Here is a 24,430-nt window from a genome sequence, read left to right on the forward strand (position 1 = left end):
CGTGCGCAACGTGAGGATGTTGGATATTGCTCAGTGGCTGCGCTGGCGGCCGCGCGTATCTGCAGGATAAAATCCGGGTGAGCTCCTCCTTTCGCAACGGCGGTCGCAAACCGTCAAAAACTCACGCGTTTCAAAGGCTTTTATCGAATGTCAACGTAAAATAGGCGTAAGGCAAGAAACGCGTTGATATTCTCTTTTCGCGGTGGTCGCGGTAAGCCGCCGCGACATTCACGTGTGTGTTCTGGCCTGATAGACCGGTATACCGAATCTTAGGCTCTAAAACGATGAGACTCCCGCGGATGTTACTCGTTGTTGCCTATCTGCTGCGCTGTCACATTGCCCGTTCGATAGCCGGTGAGTATATATATAACTGTGTAAATATAAATATATCTGATAAGTATATATATATGTATATATACATACATATACATGCATATATATATACATATATATTACGAAGCGTGCACTTGCCGTTTCAAATCTTTAGTTCTCTCATTATCTAATATTGTTGTCCAATGGGAAAAAATATTTAAACATTCTTTTCCTCTTTTATTATATTTAAGATATTATGTTAAAACTATACATATAATAGATCTGTGAGTGTTTTAAAGCTTGATAAAGAGAAGAAGATTCAAACCGTTTATTTTTTCATTAAATTCTTTTATGTTAAATATTTAGATATTATACATTTTTCATGAAGAAATAATATTCTTAGGTATATCTAATAAATTTCCTTTCTTACAAAATACATTTAAATACACACACACACACCTATATACATATTATTAATAATTTATTAAGTTAGTACATTTTTATTTACTTTATAGTGCTATGATATTATTATTATTATTTATCACACATCATTATTTATTATATTCATGTAGGATTATATAACAATATTATATTAATATTTTATATAGGATTAATATTAATTTAAAGACAAGAAACTTATATATGTATACAGGGTGTCCCAGAATGATGGGGACTAAATACGTGTGCAGATTCCTGGAATCATTTGGAGACGATTTTTCCTCAGCAAAAATGTCGAGACACCAATAATTTTCGAGTTATAAGCGATTGAAAATAAAGGGTTTTTCGCAAACTAAGCCTTGTGGAAATAAAATAATAATAAATTTACATTCTTCAGTTAATTTCAGGTAGAGTTTACTTTAATAGAATTTTAATTTAAGGCTTAGTTACAAAGATACATGATGGCAAAATTTAAAAACATGCAAAAAATAATGACCTTCGACATTTTCGCTGAGGAAAAATCGTCTCCAAATGATCCCAGGAATCTGCACACGAATTTAGTCCCCATCATTCTGGGACACCCTATATACACAATCGTCAATAAAATTAACGCATATGTATTTTAAGTCAAAATTTCGCATAATTTCAAATAAGCATAACTCCGCTACAAATGATCGTATTTGAAAAATTTTTTTTCCACTGTCAAAACTTGAAGTCTCTACTTTAAAAACCATTGGTCAGATTTTTAATTTATCCTCCCCCCCTGTACGCTACTGCTTCAAAAGTAAGGACGTGTTTTGTCTCTAAAAAATTGCGTACTTTGACGCACTCCACGGGGTGGAATAAATTTTTTTCGCAAATCTTATCATAATTATCGTAAAATGTGGACTATGGAAAAAATGTATGGGTAACTTTCATATGTAATACCTCCGCGAAAAAAAATCGTACAAACTTTGCTTTTTCTTTAAATTTGTAGTAAAAAGTCCACGTTTTACGATAGTTATGATAAGATTTGCGAAAAAAATTTATTCCACCCCGTGGAGTGCGTCAAAGTACGCAATTTTTTAGAGACAAAACACGTCCTTACTTTTGAAGCAGTGGCGTACGGGGGAGGAGGATAAATTAAAAATCTGACGAATGGTTTTTAAAGTAGAGACTTCAAACTTGACAGTAAAAAAAAATTTTTCAAATACGATCATTTTTAGCGGAGTTATGCTTATTTGAAATTATGCGAAATTTTGACTTAAAATATACATATCCGTTAATTTTGTTGACGAGTGTATATATATAAATAAAATAATCAGTAAAAATTATTAGTATATATATATACACTGATAATTTGAGATTGGCATAAATAAATTTCATATTTTCAATATTTTAACTTTGAAGTATCGGAAATTTAGGATAAAAATATATCGATAATTGGGTATGATGTAAAATGTGTGTGTGTGTGTGTGTGTGTGTATTATGTTAACATTGCTTCACTCTACGGAACAGTCGGCGAAATTCGGCGCGGATTATACGACATCGCTGCGAGTCGTAGATAAGGCGCTTAGCACCGCTTTGTGGTACATTTACAAACGCATTTTCAATAATCGCGACATACAAATCCGCTTATGAATTCGCAATAATCGGGACGCATCTGAGCACGTATTCTCGATCGAAGATTTCTATGATTTCTCATTTTTTCAACTCTTGCTTCGCTCTTGTTCGCGATATTACGCGGAAAGCTTGTATCTAAAAATGTATTCATACACACACACACACGCGCGCGCGCGCGCGCGCGTATAGTAAGTATAATATAAGATATAAGACAGACAGAGAAGAGAGATAAAATTTAATCGTGGACACATTTTTATCTAGTTTGCATTAAATAAAATTTTATATTTATTATTTATATATATATCTTATATTTTTATTATAGAAAAATGACATAATTTAAATGCGATTTTAGCAATATTTTTTATCTAAAAATCTTTTGTGATGAATCTATTTTTCTAAAAGCTGTATAATAAATAACAGAGTGTGTGTCTACAGCTTACAAAACTTGAGATATAAACTTGTAAAAAAATATTATAATTTTGTACATTGTAAATTTGCATAATGTTTATGTAAAAGGTAATTAATTTATTGATTAGTAATTGATAAATAATCGATATTGAAGTAAGTTATTTTTTCTTTTTTTGCGAAGAAAAATAGATCTAACACGAAAACTTTTCGAAATAATTTTTTAATAATGTCAACAAATATACACACATTTATATCTTTATAACTTTTTTTATTTGTTGTATCAGTAAAACGCGATGCACGATAATATTTCATATATCTGACATCCGTGCTTTACTTATATAATAATAATAATAATAATGACGATGATGATGATGGTGACGACGATAATAATAATTGGCACTAATTTATGTATTTATTAAATATTTTTCTTTTCTTTTATGTATTTATATGCATATGCATGTGCGACTTACATGTGTATCAATTAATATAGTATCGAGAAAATATTGTTTAACGAACGGAAAAAGGTAAACAACAAACTCTCCGCCTGCTTTCTTGCGTCCCCTTTTCGCTTTTTTAACAAATCGGTCCTCTCGATAACAGGATGGCCATTGGAGGATTTTTTTGAAATCGCAAACAATAGGTTCTCGTTAGCAAGGTGTCTGCTAAAGCGTCATTAATTCATTGAATCAACTGCGTTGCTTTATCTGCATTCCCTTCCATTCCTTTCTGTTATCGAATAAAGTTAATCGCGAGATATATCATAGTCCGCAATTAAAAGGTGTTGGTTCAATATAATTGTTTTGTACTATGTCATTAATATGGCATTGATAAACTTATGTTGTCAATCAAATTAGCCTGTTTACACACACACATACACACACACAAGATTCTATTCATAGATTGCCGTGTGACAATTTTCATATAAATCTAAAGTACATCCTAATTTGATTTATGATGCTAAAGATAAGAAAAGAGACAATAAAATAAATAACTTTTACGATAAATATATTTTACTAAAAATTAAGTAAGTACATAAAATGATATAAAAAGGCCAACTAACGAGCAAATATCTAGATGTTGTTGAACGATTATTTATTAAATATTAACATTAAAGATATTTAAAATAAATTAACAAACGTTTCGACTGTACGCAGTCTTCTTCAGTGTTGTCATTTAATATTTATGACAGTATAATTTCTGAACATTTTGATAATGCGAACGATTACATTGCTAAGATTTATTGACGTGTTGCGAATAGAGTAAGTTATAAAAATTAAAGGTGGAAAACTCTTCTAATTCCATCGTTTAAAGGCGTGGAATTGTCTTAGTTCCCGATGGTATGTGTGATTCTCTATATGGGATGAACAACTCTTTATAAGCTAACCTTACATATTTTATATTAAATGACAACACTGAAGAAGACTGCGTACAGTCGAAACGTTTGTTAATTTATTTTAAATATCTTTAATGTTAATATTTAATAAATAATCGTTCAACAACATCTAGATATTTGCTCGTTAGTTGGCCTTTTTATATCATTTTATGTTTATTTTTTAAGAAATACAAGAGCGCTACTAAATTGTACAATTGTGAATTGTTTAAGTAAGTACGTTGCTCGAATATTCAATCCAAATAATAATTAATCAAATGTGATACATAAATATTACAAAATTTAATTCATTTTTTTATTTGGTTGATTCAATTTTAAAAACAAACGATTTTACAATTACACATTTACAAATTTATGAGCTAGAAAGAGAGTTTATACAGTTTATATGCTTTGTAGGAATTTATTTTATACATGTGTTACGTAAAAAGCTTATTTATTTCAATGCATATAAAAATATTTTTTTGCAGTTATTTTTGACTTGATTATAATCCTATAGTGGTAGAGCTATTATATAATTTTTTAAAAATTTTATTGAAACTAGCGTGAAACTAACTCACAGATAAAAGGAAATAAAGAGGTGTTTTTATTAATTTCAGGCTCGAGCCTACATGTTTATATGTATTGATTATAATTTTCTAATCTAAGGTTTTAAGTTTTTCTTAATAAAAATAATTCTTCTTCCCCTTTTTCCGAACACATAGTATTTCTAATTGAAAATTAAGAAATAGTAAACCTAGAAAAAATAATCTTCGGAAAATAAACTTTACAGATAAAATTTTATTTTTTTAATTTAATTTTAATCAAACGTACACATAAACTAACAGATTTTTAACTTTATACTATAGAGATTAATTATAAAGATAAAAATTTAATGTCAAAAATTGGAATTTTGTTTACGCGACAAGTATAATGTTTTTTGTCTCTTCATATTTTTTAGTAGAAAAAAATCGATTCAAATCAATCGAGTTTATGGATGAGAAGTGACTTGCTAATACATATATGTATATACATATGCAGAGCTATAAGGCTCTGCTGCACTAACAGTATACGACGAAGATCGGAAGAAACATTGTTTTTTTTGACTGATTGTGAGACGCGCGGCTTCAGCATCAAAGAAATATATCTTTGGCTTTGGCGCGTATAAAGCAACGCGATAAATCTTCTGCCCTTCATAGGAGATGTAGTTCGCTGAGGATAAAAGGTTACGGCGTATAAGGATAATTTAATGGCCGTAAAGGCGACGAATCGAGAATAAGTTATTCCGCGGTCGATTGTGCAGTGTATGCGAGACGTGGAGAAATACGGACTTGTGAAAAAAATAAAATACATCGAAGAATTTACCGAGAAAGAAAAGAAATTTAAAGTGTTTCAGCATGGCAAGTAAATTTTTTTCATGGATACTTAATCCCTGTAAAGTATTATTGCAAAAATCTACTTGGGGATTTATCTTTATATTAATAATCTTTATATTAATTAGTTTATTATAACTATCTCGGTCGATAATTATATATTTGTTAGAAATAGAATTTTTATACTAAACATAAGAAATACATTAGATAGATATTTGTGAGGTATCTAATTTAAGCGTTTTCAGAAAAAAATTCCAATACAATATTTGTACATATGTGTGGCTTACACACACACACACACAATTCATTTATTTATCACGTACATGTAATACATCTTAAAATCGATAGGTAAATATAATGGACATGAGTCATAAAATTAGTTATTTTGTTTTTAAAAACATGATACTGCCATCTCATTATATTTTACTTATAAAAAATCAATAGATTATAACATATACTTTCTATCTATTTAACTTTGGGGCATATTACAATTTTTCACACTCGTATATTACAACCCATTAAAAAATATTCCGATTGTTTATATTTTATTGGATAATTAAAAAAAATTTTTTTAATTTTTTTCTAATTTATTATATAAATGTAAATGTAAAATAAAATTTTCTAATTTATTATATAAATATAAATGTAAAAAATATAAAAAACAAATTTAAAAAAAATTATAACAAAGATGAAATACTTTTGAAGAAACTGAATGTTATTTCATATTTAGTATAGTGTATTCCAGGTTTAAAGAAAGAAAGGAAATAAAAAATTCGGCCAGAGCTGAACTTTGATGGACTAAGTTTGCCATGCTTTTAGTTCTTTAACCTCGGTCGTTGATCGATGTTGCACACCCACGCGATACGAAAATGGAGTAATCGGTGTAAAAACCCAGATTCCCAAAAGTAATCCACCCACATGTGAGATTTTCATTCGTGAAGATAGTATCGGCTTTTCCGTTCAAGTGCTCTTCTGCTCTACCTTTACTTTTGGCGAGAAAGCTTTCTAATGATGTATCCATTGCATAAACGCGAAACAATAGTTTTTAAAAGCAAGCACGATAATTACAGAGGTGTTTTATATCGAAAAAATTATGTCAAGTTTTCGAATCGTCGAAAAAAATAGAATTTTTACATGTGTATTATTTATATTGTATAATTAAACAACATGCTAACATATTACTAGACGAAAGGTTTATAAAGTTTGTATTCTTTTTTACAAATATCAGAAAAATTTGCATTAAACGAAAAATTGTGTACTATTTACATGCTAATTACATACTGTTGCTTCAAACTTTTTAATGTTAAAAATAATATATTTTATTAATTTTGTTCTAACATTCGTTTGAAGTTTGATAAATTGTAATATATATTATATAGTTTATTTTATAGTGGAAAATGCTATTTTTTAAATGAACGTTACATTTTTAGTTTCATAAATATTTTTGACGCTTATCTTAAAGGAACAAACAAAATATAATTTATTTGTTTCAATGATTCGCGCATTCTATCATATATATTTTTTCTGTAATATGAGAAGGGGGTGATAGGAGCAATGGATATAACATTAAGTTAGGATTTATATGATACGCATGTTTATATATATATATATATATATATATATATATATATATATACACATATATACTCACAAATTTATTTACTTAAGAATATATGCTCCTTATCAGTTGATTTATCAATTCAATTTTTACTAAAAATAAGTATTAAAACAATTATTACATTATCTGTGAAAAGTTTGTGCATTTAGAAAAAAAAACGTGATTAAAATTGTGTGTGTATGTGTGTGTGTGTATATATATATATATATATATATATATATATATATATAAAGTGTATATCACGATTATCTTACACCGTGGTGTATATATACAGTGTGTATATACATATATACATATATATACATATATAAAAATATTATAATTTGATAACTTTTTATAAAAAAGAGCATATATTCTTAAGTAAATAAAAAGTGAGTAATAAAAAGTAATAAAAAAAAGCGTTTTTATATATTATATACTCGTATATTATAACTTTTTTATTACAATTTTTAACATTAATTGTCTTAGTAGGTAAACCTTACAGAAATTGTTAAAGATTAAGCTTAAAATGTATAAAAAATTTAACTCAAGATAAGATTGTTATTTATTTCTATTCTTATAATTTAATTGATAAATCGCTTATTTTTGCTTTACTTTAATTATAGTACAAGAGCTTTTACTCTGCTATTTTTGCTTCTTTATGTTTATACACTTTTATGTTTATATATTATGTTTACTTCTCACATTATTAAATTCTTATTGAATAATCTTTTAGATTTCTAAAGAAAATGTGTCTTTTTTATTTTGTGTTTTATTTTCTCTCTCTCTTTCTCTTTTATCTGTTTTTGCTTTATTTCAAATGCTTTATTACACATTTTGTATGGATTTAATAGGTCAGATTCTTAATAAACATTGAAATACCGGTAACTAAAATGCCAGTATTGTGTGCAGTGTTGTACAGAGATGCACAAGTGCGCATCGCTTTCGGTGCCAACAAATCGCGCTGTGATTCAATAGCGAACATTTGCTGAGTGACATTTCGTGCCACGCGAAATTTTATTAAACCATTGAGCAGATTTGCTTAATCGTTTTTTCCGCACGAAAGACTTTGCATGGCGTGACGAGATCGTCAAAGGAATTGAGGATACTTGTTTTATATTTGATTTATTTTTTACATTGTCCATATCACGCAAAATTGGCTTTATGAGTTTATAAGCGCTGGTGAATGTACGAATTTCAAGGATTGCTGTAAAATATTGTTTTCGAAATATTTTATCGCACGCGTGGTCGGCGGTGAAAATTTGACGGCTGTAATATATTTTAATGTAACTTTAAGCGCACCGTTAAACACACACACTTTTCTCTGCTGCCAGCTATATGTCTGCACAAGCACGCTATCGATAAGGCACGCATCGTTATTATATAATATATCGGTCAATAATTAAACAATATTAAAGAGCAGTTTATACAATATTACATCTATTTTGCTGACCCAGATGCTATAATGGCTTTATTTTGTATAACCGCTTCTATACATATATATTAATCTATTGATTAACTAATTTAGCTTGATTAATTAATATTTTTATAAGAAAAATGTCAAAAAATAAAACTTGAAAAATTTGTCGAAACCGCAAACTTGAAATAAATTATTAGATTCGAGCTGCAAACGAGTAAACTAATTATTCAAATTAATGAAATTTAATCTTTTCTTTTTTACATATTTATATGCAATACATAGACATATAGGTATATTTTTTTGTTTGTAAGTGTATATATTTTATTTTTATACAATTAGTGGTAGTGTTTAATGCATACGGGTAATTTGACCTGTGCGTGCAAGTGGCACAAATGAATTTTACATCATGAACATTAAATTACCGATCAATCATTTCCAGCACAGAGAAGTTTCGGCACACCCTTTAACCGAACGAAGCTCGTAATCGCAAACTATTTCAATAGCCGGAGTTTGATAACTCTCGCGCTTGTTAGCGCTTCGAGAGCCGCGCCCATTTGCGGCGTCATGTCAGAGGAAAAACGGTACTTTGGGGACACGGAGTATATCACATACACGCTCGCGCGCGCGCGATATTAAATGGCAAAAGGAAGCATTCGAGTGCAATAAGAAAAAAAGAATCGCGAGAATGAGAATTCCTTCTTCTCGTGTTTTACAAGGGCGTTTTTCCCCCTTTTCTGTTCCTCTTCGACTCCCTTATTATTCGCCGTCAACGTTTAAAATTATGTCTACGTATCATAGATACGGTACATTTTATTTGCTATCGCAATTGTGCATATTTATAGGAATTTTGCTTCTTTTTCTCTCTTTTTATTTTTGTTTTTTTTTCTGATTTATGAAATTATAGAAACTGAAACGAATATTATATGAATTTAAAAAATGAGAAAAGTGTCAAAAAATTGTTGGATTTCTTTTTTACTCTGAAGGAATAAATCGTGAATATTTTAATCTTGTTAAAATTTATCAAGTTTGAAAAGATTTAAGCGGCTTTTATTTTTTACAACCGTAATTGATAACCATCGGTAATTGTTTGCAATACAATTATATTAAATTCATGATTTACACATTTGATACGCAGTATGCAAATAATTGCACACTTATGTAAACACATGAATACACACACACATTTGTACTCTTATGTATTATAAAATATGTAAAATTTAATTTTATTACACATTTTATAAAATTTTTTGCAGATGCACCCGCCTTTGTTTGTAAAAAACTTTTTCCAATTGTACAAATTATCCTCTATATATAATAAATTATTAATTAAAAATAATTAATAATATAATTTTAAAATTCTTAATCAAATAATCCTTATTCTCTGAATGGAGAAATTTTAAATTATAATGTGTGTTGTGAATTTTCTGCGTGCACAAAAAAGATATAAGATTCGAATATGTGCGTATATGATCTATATTTTATTTCTTCTTAATTGATTTAAAAATTGAAAACAGAATTTATTTTTAGAATTAAAGCAATACAAAATTGAGACGGAAGATGATGAAAGATTGTACAAGAGGCTAACTATTTGATTTGGAGAAAAATATATTTCAAACTTTTATTTTATTTTATATTTGGAGAAGGAATTATTGACTTGTTTAATAGTATATGTAGTTGCTTATAGATGTACATTATACATATATATATATATATGATATACATAATAGATATACATAAAGATATACATAAGATAAAATATGAGCTACAAATTCATTGTTCTAAAGCGAAATTTTTTATTTATGTTTTTCTTTCAGCTTTAATTACGTCTTTGTAATGTTTTGTTGACTCAATTCATCGTTATTTCAGGGTAATTTGTATTGTATAATTGAAGAAAGTTTTATACATAAAAGCAAAGGTGGATGTAAAATAATTTAATGGATTTATATATCTCAAAGAAATGTTGTTGTTTTATTCATTTGTCTATAATCATAATCTACTAGCAATTTTGCTTAGCGTGACACATTCATTAGTTCCAGCGATTCTGCGCGAAATCGAAATGGCAGTTATTTTAATTGAATTCGTTTGCGAAAATTTGCGCGCGCGGTGCAAACACGTAGTCGATACGACCCAATTTTATAATTAAAGTGAGAGTTAAAACTAGATCTCATATCTTAAAATTCATTGATGGTGAGATTCAAGATCCGTTTTCCCGCATCTAATGCCATCGACGCAGTTGTCACCGAAAAGCTCATAAAAGTGAAAAATATTGATTGTGTCGGCTTGAATTAGTTCTCTTACTCATGTAGCTCTTACTTATATATACATATAGCGACAGCATAAAATCACGAGAGCGCAAAATGTTGCATTTATTATATATTTCGTTGTCAGACGAATTTACAACTAGTATTAAAGTAAATTATTCATAAATAATTTACTTTCAAAAAATAATTTAATGTATATATATTGATATATGAAGTGTTTTCAATTAATTTGTTGCTTTTCACAATCAAAAGGAACTTTATATATGACAATGGGTCCATTGTAGGCATATATGTATATGCATATCGTTAACATGTATACAACAGTATATACAACAGTAGATTCAGTAGATTCAGTAGAAAAAAAAAGATGAACTGGATTAAGAAACACTAAGAAATGTTTATATGGATTAAGAAAACTTGCTCAAGTTTTACGCGCCATATACATATGTATGTGTGTTGTGTATACACTACATATTTTTCGCTCTATAGAGAAATATAATAATCGACTGCGGGAAATATAATCAACTCTTGATTTTTTTACTCGTTTTTCCTTTACTTAAATTTTTTCAAGTAAATGTACAGAATGTTATTTTAAATTTATATAATTTATGGAAAATTAATATTTTTACATTCTCTGAAAGAAAAAGAAAGATCGAGTTTTTACGATGGAATCTTGTTACTTGACGAATTAATGCATAAGATTTGGGAACTTTTCCAAAATTTTGTTTTTCTTTTTTTTTACTGCCATATTTGTTATGCAGTTATACATGTATAATTATGTTAATTGTATCGCATATATTTATGTGAAAGTAAAGTAAAATATTTTATTTTATATAAAACATTTTATTTGGTGAGAATTGAATACTAGGTCATTATATTTTAGATACTCGTAAAAGTTCATCGAACGGATCGAGTAAGATCGAACTCGGATGAAAATGGTGTAACCTCGTCCAATTTTAGCGTTGCAAAGAGAGCTCATGTACACTTGGAAAGAATTAAGATATCTCAATAAGTAACAAGAGTAAATTATCTCACGAAAGTGGAACAGAATATATTTTAATAATTTTTTAAATTATTATTCTTTTTATAATATCAGATTTTACAATTTTTGTTTTGTCTTTAGAGTAAAAAATTTAACATGTGCGCTCGCAATGTTTTATCTCATTATATTTTATCGAGTCCATTACATTAGAAATCGTCCTATTATTGTTCTAATGTTATACTGTTATTAACTTTAATAATTTTATATTTATAATCAAAGAGAGAGAGAGAGAGAGAGAGAGAGAGAGAGAGAGAGAGAGAGAGAGAGAGACAGAGCGAAAAGAAAATTAAATGAATCAAAAGGATAAAAATAAGTATATTGCTAAAAAAAATCCACATTACATGTGTGGATTTAGTAAAAAATATTATTTATTTCAAAATTATTATTGCGTTTAACATTTAGTTTTGTTTTCATTTTTCCGAGTTTTTTATTTTATTCTATATGTTTTCACACAAATATGTACTTTAATAATTGAAAAGAGCGTTTAATTTAAAAGTAATCTTGAAAAAGTTCAAATGCTTGATATTGAAAACAATTTAATAGGGGTAGAATCCGTTCTTGCAAAATTATTGTATCTCGCATTAGCGTATATTCTTTTAGTCACAGAGCTTGTTTGACTTGTTGTCAAGTTTTTATTGGCGTTAAAATTTTAGAATTTAGCAAAAATATCGAGAAAGCTTTAATTGCGACTTTTTACTCTCTTATTTATATCCTTTTTATTATATTGTTGTATATTTTCTATGTTAAATAATTTGCAATTAAATCTTATTGTTAGCTTAACTGAAAAAATGATCTCTTATTGATATTTATATATATCCTTTTCAAATATAGGTATATAGATAAAATTTTTTACCTTTTGGCTTTGAAAGGGATCTTGCATCAATTTTACAAAGCATAGAATAATAGTGATATAAGTATATATAAGATTTACATGATTCTATTTAACATATTTAATTATTTTGTATCTAATAACTCTGATATGGTAATTGAATTATATTGCACTAGGATTTATTTCCATATTATCTTTAAACTTATTTTATTTCCTCTCTAAACCTACTTTTCTGGATTTTCTTTGGTTTTATCCTCTTTCTTTGTCCTTACAATTTTTATCCAGCTAATTTCTTCTCCCTCACTTTTTTAAATACATTAGTTTATAAAAAATCCTTTATTTAAATTCCAATTAATTGCTAAACAACGACTATTGCTCTCGATATTTATTAACTAAAAGATATTAATTAAAAAATAAAAATTAATTTTAAATTGGTTAACATAATATATATTTGTAAAAAACAGTATATATTAAAAAATATATATATTTGTTGGTTTGGAACACCCATACGATGAGATATTATATAACGAAGCGACGAACGCATAAAAAGATACAAAGCGTGGCAGCGAGAGCGAGACGGGAGATCGATCGTATCTACGCGAAGAAAATTGGATGGCACGTCGCGCCGTAAAATAAATGGATGCCGTATAGCCGAATCATGCGATTAGCTATCAAGTTCCGAGACGATCTCAGGATATTAACCAATCGAACCTTTAGTTATATATATCTTTGAGAATGAAAAGGACGAGCCGTAGCACTTTCTGCACATACACGTGTATGTACATACATAAGATCGTCTGTGCTATCTTCAACTATTTGGAACATGAAAATTACTGGCAGTCGACTCGGTAAATTCTTGTATGAATACACGAATAAAAACAAGAGAGAAATCTATATTTAAACAAAACTATATAGTTTTTCAATACAAATCGATTCTCTTGGTCGTTCTGCATGTAAAAGTATATTTGAAGTACGATTCAAAAAGTGTATACATATTTTGTGAAATACTTTATATTAGAAAATACATATAAGTACAATAGTTGTGTCATATAATATTGTGGGAATCTAAGGAAAAGCTTATAGACGCAAAAAAAAAAAAATTATTACAATATTATTACTGTTTAATCACAAATCTTTAGAGCGTCTTATATACATACATATATACATATATAGAAAAATATATTAATTTTTTAGCTTATCGTTCCATAGCAATAAAAGTTTTACGATATATTAAGTGTATTTTACGTAAAATTTTCTTGTAGTATTATGATTTATTTTCTTGTTCATATATTATAATTATTGTTTGCATTTACTTTAGGTTTACGTTTTCAAATTTAATATGTCTCTCTCTCTCTCTCTCGATATATATATATATATATATATATATATATATATATATGATAATTAGGTGTTCAATTATTATTAAATTATAACGTGAAATGAGAATATATTTATTTGATCATGGAACGTGCGAGATTGAAAGTAACAATGCATGAATCTCGCGGATTACTTACAATTAGATGCAGATTCTTCTAGAGCAAATTACGGTGCCGAGGTACTATAAAGCGAACACAAAGCAGCGAGTGACCTGGCCTTTTCATCTCTATCGTTCTTGCGATTCGCGTTGCAATGCGAGTTGCGCAGTATGCGAGCGTAGAGAATCTCTGAGCTATTTAAAAAAAGTTTCTTTGTCTTTACTGGTTCTTGATGAAAGCATTTTTAATTGGACTTCCAAGTACCCACGGGCATGCCGCAATGTATAACATACATACCGGTACAAATACACGGCCGACAAACTGCTATAAAGTGCTTTTTGTTTTGTCTCTGTCAGTGTCATCCAAAAACATTTATCAGAATTTTAGTAATGAACTTATTTTAACACAATTACTGTGACTTTAAAATTCTATATACAGTTTGATTCAAGTGTTAACATATGTTAACAATCCTTTCTCCTCTCGTTTCTCTCATAGAAGATTGGAAAGTTTTTATTTTCAAGCGTTTATGTAATAATATCAATTTAAATTTGAAATTATTTGTTCTTCAAAGTTATTTGAAGATTAATTTAGTAATTTAAAATAATTTAAGTTACTAAAGAAATTTTGTGTATCAAAGTCACTTTTATTTTTTCGAAAATAGAATTCTCATTCTCTCGGTAGAATGAGAGTTTTAATCTTTTATGTTATACGTCATCGAATTCAACTCGATTTTATTTGATCTGAAAACCAAAACAGCTCCTTTTATAAAACTGTCACTCTGCCTCGCTGCTTCTCATTCTTATCTCATTCTTTTTCAAGATTTAGATTCAGAGACAGTTTCTCGAAGGTAAATAGAGATCTGTGCTCCGATTACAGTAAAATATCGACCAGTCTCCGAGCAACGATTTTACGTAATCTAGAAACTTGGTACTTATTTTGGACAATATAACACAAAACCGTTTAAATCATTCGAAAATAATATAAATAGCATTATTAATTCTTTAATTTTTAAATGCTTTTTGGTAAAATACAAATTATATCAAAATAAAATCATACGAAAAAGCTTTATTTTATATTTTCGATATATTTTTGCACAGAATCAGTTCTTTTTTTGATTGTGTAACACCCACTACAAGCTATTCATATAATATAAAAATTTTAATATCTTTTATATTATTTTATAGTACTAAAGAAAAACGACAAACCACACACACACACACATTCTCAAAATGTATGTTTCCATATATATCAGTGGAACATTTTGATAAATTTCATTGCGGTGATAATATTACACATTTCAATAAAATGTATTTCACGATAAAGTACTGTATAAGTTTGCTTAGGTAGTTATTATCATACTAGTATATTTTTCAAAAATTAATTCTATTTGTGAGTGTACATCATAAGAAGTCTATCAATTCGAATGCGCAAACAGCAAATATTGCATTTGAATTATTAATAGATGATTGAACGACACAATAACAATTTCTGTATGACCCAAATCTTTTTAAAATCTTGATGAAAATGTTAAGTCTTTAAGAAAATATATATGTAATAAAGAATTGTTTAGTCTTCTATTAATTATTTATTTATTGTAATTATTTGTCTAATTTATTTTTTCTTACAATTCTATATTTTATATATATTTTTCAATGCTTATGTTATTCTATTAAAATTCCTTTTAGGCGATAGAGAAAAATATTTAAAATCTAAATCGATGATATTGTTCCTCATACTGATTGTGAGTTGTGATGCTGTTACAAAGTCGCAAAAGTAAATCAAGAACAAATCAGATATAGATTTCTCTATATCGAATTAATATCCATCATTGACATGACAGCACGGTGACTATACTACAGTAACTTATGAAGCATCATAAGTTACTGTAGCGCGCCAAGACAGTGATTAATCGAAATGATAATGAAGACAAATTGAAGTTTCGAAATATGTAAATCCGTGCTGTCAAAATGAGAAATTTTAATTGTTAAAAAATGTTCCATTCTTTTTTTATATAGAGTCTATTAATATTTTATAGCTCAAAATTTACATACTAATAGCTATATTAATTTAAGAGTACTAAAAATCTTTATCATACGCCTTTATATTCTATTGAATTTTTCTCGATTTATATAGCATTATTAAATTTAATTGCTTATTTTGTGAAAAAAAAAGATTAGGCATACGTACATACATACACACATAAACGCATATAATAGTATAAGCTCTTTGTGAATTTTGTTTTTTACAAAAAGTCTAAATAAAAAGCCAGATTTAAATTTAAAAGATTGGCTTATGTATAAAAATTCGACATTTTAGAAAGACTAAATTTTTAAATAAAAAGACTAATTTGCAAAAAGCTTAAAACGCACACGTATAGCAATATATTTAAACTATTTATATTACAGTGTTTCAAAATGTCGAGTTAATAACAGATTTTTTAAATTTGAAATAGATTTTTCTTTAGGGAAAATGTTGAGGGGAAGAACATTATAATTTTTCAGTTTAATTTTTGTGTTTTACATACACACACACACACACACACACACACGAACACATTTATATTTTGTAAATCTTAAATTAAAATTATATTAAGTATATTCTATTTTATTAAAAGTGAATTTCAACATTAAGGTTAAAGAATGTAACTTTATTTCCGCTTAGCTCTAAAGTTTATTTTGCACAAAATCCTATTTCGGAAATTATGCTTTGACATTTGCGTTAAGAAAAAAAATCGATTCTAAATTGTCGAAAGAAGCTGTTATTAATATAACATTTAATTTCTTCGAGAAAAATTTATTATTATAAAATTTAATCTTCATTTTATCATTATACATAGCAAAATCGATGTTTTAAAATTAGCAGCGCAATAAAATAGTAATAGCACATGTAATTATTATTTGTTGGTAATTATATATTGCACGAATACAGGGAGCCTACGGTGTTTTGGTAAACTGATTGTGGCCAATTAAACTAGAAGCGATTCTGTGATTTGCACAAATAATCTAAGTTTTTGGATATATTTACCATATCATATGGTTATATGTATATAGTATAGGTATATATACTGTAACCGTAGTACAATCGAAAAGACATTATGCATACAAAAATAAATTGAAAATAAATAACATCTTTTTGTTAATACAAAACTTATTCCTGAAGAATAAATATATATTGAGATTGCTTTTATTTTTTAAAGAAAATATTACATTTTTATGCATATTTTGATAGCCACTATTCCGAGACGAATTTGATGACATATGATGCAAAATGATTAAAGATGATGTAAATTAAAGAAGCGTCAGAATATTATTAATTGTCCAATTTTCAAAGGCAATTTTCTCTAAAAATAAAGCTATATATAAATATTATTTTACATGTGTGATTTTTTATTTTTTCATGTAAAGACATTTTTAGTTGTATTCATTATATATTTAGTAGTATGATCGATAACATGGACTACTCTGTATACATATATATCGTAACGAATAAGGTAGTCAGGCGCGCGCGCCAAAGAGATAGAGAGAGCAAGAGAGATAGAGACAGAGAGTAATAGTAGCTGCGGTCCAGCGGTCATCCATAGATTGACAGATCCGATGATCGATACCTGTGATTGGCACACAGGCATACAGCCACGTGTACATACCACTGCGATAATGCCATTTATTCTCAACACACAATCTTCGCAGCTCAGTCTCGTATATTGTAATATTTGCAATAACGGCTACATGTAATTTACATATTTGTATGGCCTTATAGTATACATATAATGACTCGAGCACATATAAGGAAGAAAGTATAAATGTTATTAAAAAAAATAAAGATTTCGTAAATTTGTAGAGATTTTACATTTTATCATTATTAAAGATTGTTATTAAGGAACAAATAAAATTGGAAAACTTTGCCATTGAAACAGATGATGCCACTTGATAATCTTGTCGTGTTTAATTTTATTATGTTTAAAAATTTTACCAATTTTGCTTTAAAGAGTGAAAAAAAAGCGAAATGTATGATCGATTTCGTAATTTTTCGATTGAAATTATGAAATCAATTTTCCTAAAAAATACGACCATAATAACTATCTATTTTTATTATTTATTGCTTATCTACAAGAAATAAAATATTCTCGAATATTTTAGTACGTTTCCTCTGTAATATATGTTCTCTGTAAACCTGTTTCCAAGCAGGTATCTTTATTTAAGAATTCTGCAAACTACATGTTAGTAATGTAACTAGTGTGTCTTGCAGTTTTGCATTATCATATTTATATACAATTTATTTCAAGTGCTGACACATAATTATGCTATTCTAACTTCTAATTAGCAAAATGTATACGAAAACATTTTTTGGAAATTACAAAATGACTTTATTGTCAAAAATTTGTACGCATAGTACATACGAAATCGTTGCACAACGAGTGGCAAGGAAATGATGTTTTATGAAAAATAAATCGAAAATGAATCGAATTTTTTCACACACAAGGCTTCGAGAAAAATGATTTAGACTATTCACATTTGTGATATTGTCATTATATTATTTTTTGTAATGGATAATATAATATAATAATATATTAACACAATAAATTAAACACGCTGTAGGTATATTGCTAATATTTAATTTAATTTTATCTTTTGATTAAAATTATAAATAATAATTTTGTAATTTATGGATTTATACATGATTTTGTAAGTTAACATAATTCTTGGCTACAATTGATTAAAGTATATAGATTAAATTACAAGATAAAAAGTATAAACACATAATAGTGCCATGTCAATTTTATTTTATAGCACTCTCATGATGTTGGTTCAAGTATAAAGTCATTTGTTTGGTATTTGAATAAATATGAAGTAATAGAGGTGCGACGAAGCGGAAAGGCACGGTAAAAGGGTCGGTCTTTCAAGTGATGCTTCGTTCTATTTTACGCTATTGTGATACCGCAACCACCCCTCGGTTCTTCGATTCTCTTGAAAGCTTTCAAGGAGGCGGAACATTTGGCCTTGCCTTGCTTCGCCTCGCTATGCTCTCGCAAAGACGTCTGATTAATGCCCGCACATTCGTTAAGTCGGCGAATAAGTTAGCCTTTGAAAGGTCAATATTTCGACGAGAAATGGTTGCCATCTCGTTCCATTCTTACATTAAAGTAGTGTAATTTATCGAACGATTAATGGAAGTGGTTAATTTGCATTCAGTTTTTTAATAGGTGTTCGATTTTACTTTATTAACGGAGCTTATTACCATCGAAAGCGAAAAAGTTACAGCAAAGAAAAAAGATTTGCTTCATAAAAGTTTATTCTTCAAAAAAAAAAAAAAAAAAAAAAAAGGAAGAAACGATTTCTCGGAGAAAAACATAAAAATAATTCATAGCGTGAGCCGTTATTTGTTAGCAAAATACAAAATCGGACAAATCCGTAATTGCTCATTTACATTTCTTTATTTTTTATAAGAACTCACACTCTCTTATAGGAAGGAAATGGAAATTTTATGTCTTACAATTAGACTTTGAATTATGCCAATGTTAATGTTTATGTTTCACACGAATATGTTAATTAATTTCAATTTTTTAACAATTGATTGTTTCACGATCTTGAAAAAATTTCTGCCTAAAATAAAAATTTTAGAAAAGATATTAATATAAAATCGAAGAAAGAAAAACATTAGAGATTAAAGATAATAATGAATATGTTATCACTTTTTCCATCAAGAGACACTCAAGAAATGAAAACTTTTATTCAATCTTTCAGTCACTGATGGCCTCTCACTTTTGATTCTGATTGCAGCACCGACGAGAGCTACGAATCCGGCTTTATTGGGTGAAGTCGCTATTACACTTCAAGATGATGTCACAACGCAGGAGTCTTTCCTTAAAAAATGCATCGTAGACGGAAATGCCTATTCTCACAGCCAAACGGTAATGATCGATTAAATGTGATACACAATAGAGACAAATTCGTTTCCGGGATTTTAGGCAGATAAAGAAATAACATAAAAAAGGAGTTTGAGTTCAGATATTTATATATATAAAAATCTCTCATCGAAAATAATAAGAAATATATTATATTTACATATAAAAAATTATTAAACAATTATTAAATCGTGTACCGCGTATTAAATCGTGGTCCAAAATTATCGGAATAGCACCGACAGATCATAATTCAAGTAAAGTGTTATAGTTTTAGTGTGACGTATAGAATATTCTAGTCGTAATAGCTGCACAAATAGTGATATTACAACATTCTTTACTAACAGATTTCGTCTGATAAATTAGTATTTACATAATTTTTCCCGAAATTGCTTAAATTATATCTATAGCTAAAAAAATACCGATATTTATGATGTAATATTTTCATATTTTTTCTTTATCAAAAAATTCCGTAAATCAATCGTCCTCATTATTCGAACACGATTCACACAATTCTTAGATTTTCAGTTTGCCATTTATTTGTGAGTAGATTTTTAGCCATTGTGGTCACGTAAATTTGCCAATTTATTTTTCAAATTGACTAAATGAGTTTATGTATGTGTATGTAATATAGCCGTTTCCTATAACGCTATATGCGTATAATCTAAATATATAATACATATATATGTATAATAAGGAAAAAATGTAAAATATAGAAAAAAAATACAAATTAATGTTATTTTTGTACATACATTTCCATATATATATATGTTTACATAAACACGCACATATATAATACAACGCTATGTATATGTATTATATATGTATGTATTTGTACTGCGCGTTTGTATCTCTTTTTATTTTGACTCTTAAAAAACTCTTTAAAAAAAACACAGTTTTTACAGATTCTTCGCTTAATACATTTTTTTATTTCAGATACCATCTTACGACACAAATTCGCATTGCCTATGTGTCGTCGGCGAAGTTTACTGTTGGTGGCAGAATTATAATCCGACCACCGTTCCCCCATTGCTCGGCTTGTCTTCCTTGCGATCAACTGCGGTGGAGAGCAATTACACTTCATATCTAGAAATGAGTACGGACATTGCGGACGACTTCCAAGCTTCCGGAGATTCTGATTCATTGATTGGTCAGCAAGGACATGTAGAAATTAATGCCACTCTGTCGATTACGTCTCCTGTACCGATTACTTGCCTCGTCATGGGTATAAAATTAATGCCTTTCTTAATACTTTAATAGCCGTACTTTAATATTTATCAACAGGGTAGTTAAATTAATCGACCACACTAGCCAATGAATTTGTCTAACAATAAGTTATTACTTTATCGACCATATGGTTGTGGTCTTTATAAAGTATAACTTGAAATTATTAATTACAAATTTTTCATAAGTGAGAAAAATATTGGTCCGAAAGTAATTAATAATTTCAAGTTATACTTTATAAAGACCACAACCATATGGTCGATAAAGTAATAACTTAGACAAATTCATTGGCTAGTGTGGTCGATTAATTTAACTACCCTGTTGATTAATTTACTAGCGATATAAAAATAAAAAACATATTTAAATTTGCTCCTGGACCTAATCATGGAGCCCACCCGTATAGATGAGTTTCCAACTGTTTAGTATACGCCGGCGGATATACAAGGCGTTATTTACAAATAAACTATATAAAAGCAAAAGAGAAAAGTATTGTTTCGAAGGGTCTGAATAGCTTAGAGGTAAGAGCAGTCGCCCAGAAAGCGAAAGACTCGGGTTCGATTCCCGATTCAGCGACTTTCGGACCAATATTTTTCTCACTTATGAAAAATTTGTAATTAATAATTTCAAGTTATACTTTATAAAGACCACAACCATATGGTCGATAAAGTAATAACTTAGACAAATTCATTGGCTAGTGTGGTCGATTAATTTAACTACCCTGTTGATTAATTTACTAGCGATATAAAAATAAAAAACATATTTTAATATTTATATCAATCGAGACATATTTTTCCTTAAAAATACAATATTTTAAAATCATATTTTATAAATATTTACCCACACACAAATATATATATATATATATATATATATGTATATATGTATATATGTATGTATGTATGTATGTAAGTATGTATGTATGTATGTATGTATGTATGTATGTATATATAAAATCTAATATTAACAAATTTAAAAAATTTTAAATTAAAACAATTATTGTTACAAGAATATATTTAGGGACTTTTTAAAATTTACTTTTGTTATTTTTATAACATTTACTCTTATATGCTGTATACTAATACATGCATCCATCTCTCTTGGACTCTTCTATACGAGATTTGTATGTATCGTGACTTTTTTGAATTATAGGGAGAGAGTATCGACAGGGTGAGATTCTACCGCACTCGACCGGGAACTGCGTCGAATGCAGCTGCGGCTCCGAAGGGCGCGTTGAATGCTCACCGAGAGATTGCGTGGCACTGCGACCTGAGATTTTGGTCGCACCCGATATACCCGAGGCACCCGACAGCGACTTTGAAGTTTTCAACTTAGCGCGGGATCGAGGCATCGATGAGAGTTTCTAAAGCATCTGATAACGACTCATTCCTCGAATCGCGAAAAAACTCGCTTGCCTTTGATTATCGCGGTATCGTTATTAACGCGGTAACGTTATATTTAAAGACCAACCGCTACAAAGTCATTTAATTAGACGCAATTTTAAAGATTATTTTAAAGAGATTAATTAATTTTGATTTCTATATGACAGGCAAAGATCGAATAAAAAAATAGAAAAAAAAGAAAGCAATTGTAAAATAATTTCAATAAAAAAATATTATAGTTTGTTGGTCATCTTGAATAAAAACGAACGAGATCCACCTCAAAACTTATCAAAATCTCTACTATGAAGACTATAGAGACAGGAGCATCAATTCGCGTGCAGTAAATATATTCATCTCATGGAAAATATCATCATCGCTCAATAATGCTAAGCAAACCTGAGGAATTTTGTCCGATGACTTCGCGTTATAACGACAGTAAAAACTTGTCTAATTCGTACGCTTTATCAGTTTCGTTACGTGTACAATCTTTTAACATACATGTGCGAAAGTTCAACATTACGCTGTGTGATTCAATGCAGCTGCACTTGTAAATAATGATTAGCTAGCTCTAGCTAATAACGATATGTTTTGTTTCACTTCGTCTGCACTCTCTAGTCTTCATATGATCTCTACATGTATTTTAAGTATAAATTAATATTTAAAAACGATGAATTATTTGAATATGAGATTATACTTATACGAGTTTGCACTTGACGAGTTTTAATGTTAATGATTGTAATTTGATTGTATAATGATTGTAATTTTTCTTGTAGGCGAGAATTGCCTTTTTCAATCGAGGACGTGCCTTCAGTTTTTCGTCTTATACTTAATCAAAACGGTATTGAAGGCATAGTCCTAGAACGTAGAATGTCTAGATATTTTCTATAAAACCCTTAATGAGTGAGAACAAAGAGCCTATTCAACTTTTCTTTTTATGTAATGTACGTCTTACTGATATTTTTTTCGACTACTAATAAATAGATATATAACTTTCAATGTAATGGATATCATGTAGAAATCCAGTATATTGATAATTTTATTATAATCTTTCTTTATTTTATTAATTGTAAAAGAAAGAGCTTATTACAATTTCTGTGTAAAAATTCTGATAATTTACTTATTGTTAATTTAGATTCGATTAGTAGATATATTTTATTATAGTGATCGATGCAAAAGATTCTTATTTGTATAGATGGAAGAATGTTTTTGTAGACATCGGCCTATATAAATTCAATCTATATATCATAATTGATATACAAGTATGTACATTGTCGGTTCGCCACATATACATATAGGTCAATAATTGAGAAAAACCATATTACTGAGCTTAATCGCTATATATATTATTAATCGATTACACAATAATTCGACTTATGAGACTTAATGATTTTTGTCATATCTCTATCATACATATCCTAATCAGTCGAAATATTCTAGTCAAATATTCTAGTCGAGATGGTATAATTTATTTCATCTTTTATATATATATATATATATATATATATATATATGTGTACATATATACTTATGATGATGGAATATATACTTATGATGATGTCAACGAGTAATGAAAACCCCCAGTAACAATAATTTACGAGATACACGATATATAAGAGATTGAATATTAGCGATAGAAATGTTTGCAAGACTTTAAAAACTTTATAAACAATATAATCCCTTTATATTATTTATTCGCAAAACGTGGAAATCATCATTCTTCTTATGGTCGGTATCTCCATTCTAAGCGATTGCTAGCAATCGAGATTAACAATGCCATATAGATATGCTGCGTTAATGATACTCCT

General features: G+C 28.4%; 1 protein-coding gene across 1 annotated transcript; it reads left to right on the forward strand.

Moving 5' to 3' along the window:
- Positions 1-22,797, forward strand: LOC145933138 (uncharacterized). Its single transcript, XM_083032653.1, has 4 exons — positions 1-354; positions 19,901-20,031; positions 20,959-21,247; positions 22,396-22,797. The coding sequence occupies exons 1-4, from the start codon at positions 285-287 to the stop codon at positions 22,608-22,610; spliced, it is 705 nt and encodes a 234-aa protein (XP_082888779.1). The 5' UTR covers positions 1-284; the 3' UTR covers positions 22,611-22,797.
- The last annotated feature ends 1,633 nt before the right edge of the window (positions 22,798-24,430 follow it).

The sequence above is a fragment of the Prenolepis imparis genome, unplaced genomic scaffold (assembly GCF_030444845.1).
Source record: "Prenolepis imparis isolate NDT839.2.m4 unplaced genomic scaffold, iyPreImpa1.0 SCAF_2, whole genome shotgun sequence".
Lineage (NCBI taxonomy): Eukaryota > Metazoa > Arthropoda > Insecta > Hymenoptera > Formicidae > Prenolepis > Prenolepis imparis.

Coding starts and splice junctions, on each gene's coding strand:
- LOC145933138 (XM_083032653.1), top strand. CDS start 285: ATGAGACTCCCGCGGATGTTACTCGTTGTTGCCTATCTGCTGCGCTGT. Junction 355..19,900: donor CATTGCCCGTTCGATAGCCG/GTGAGTATATAT, acceptor TTCTGATTGCAG/CACCGACGAGAGCTACGAAT. Junction 21,248..22,395: donor GATTACTTGCCTCGTCATGG/GTATAAAATTAA, acceptor TTTGAATTATAG/GGAGAGAGTATCGACAGGGT.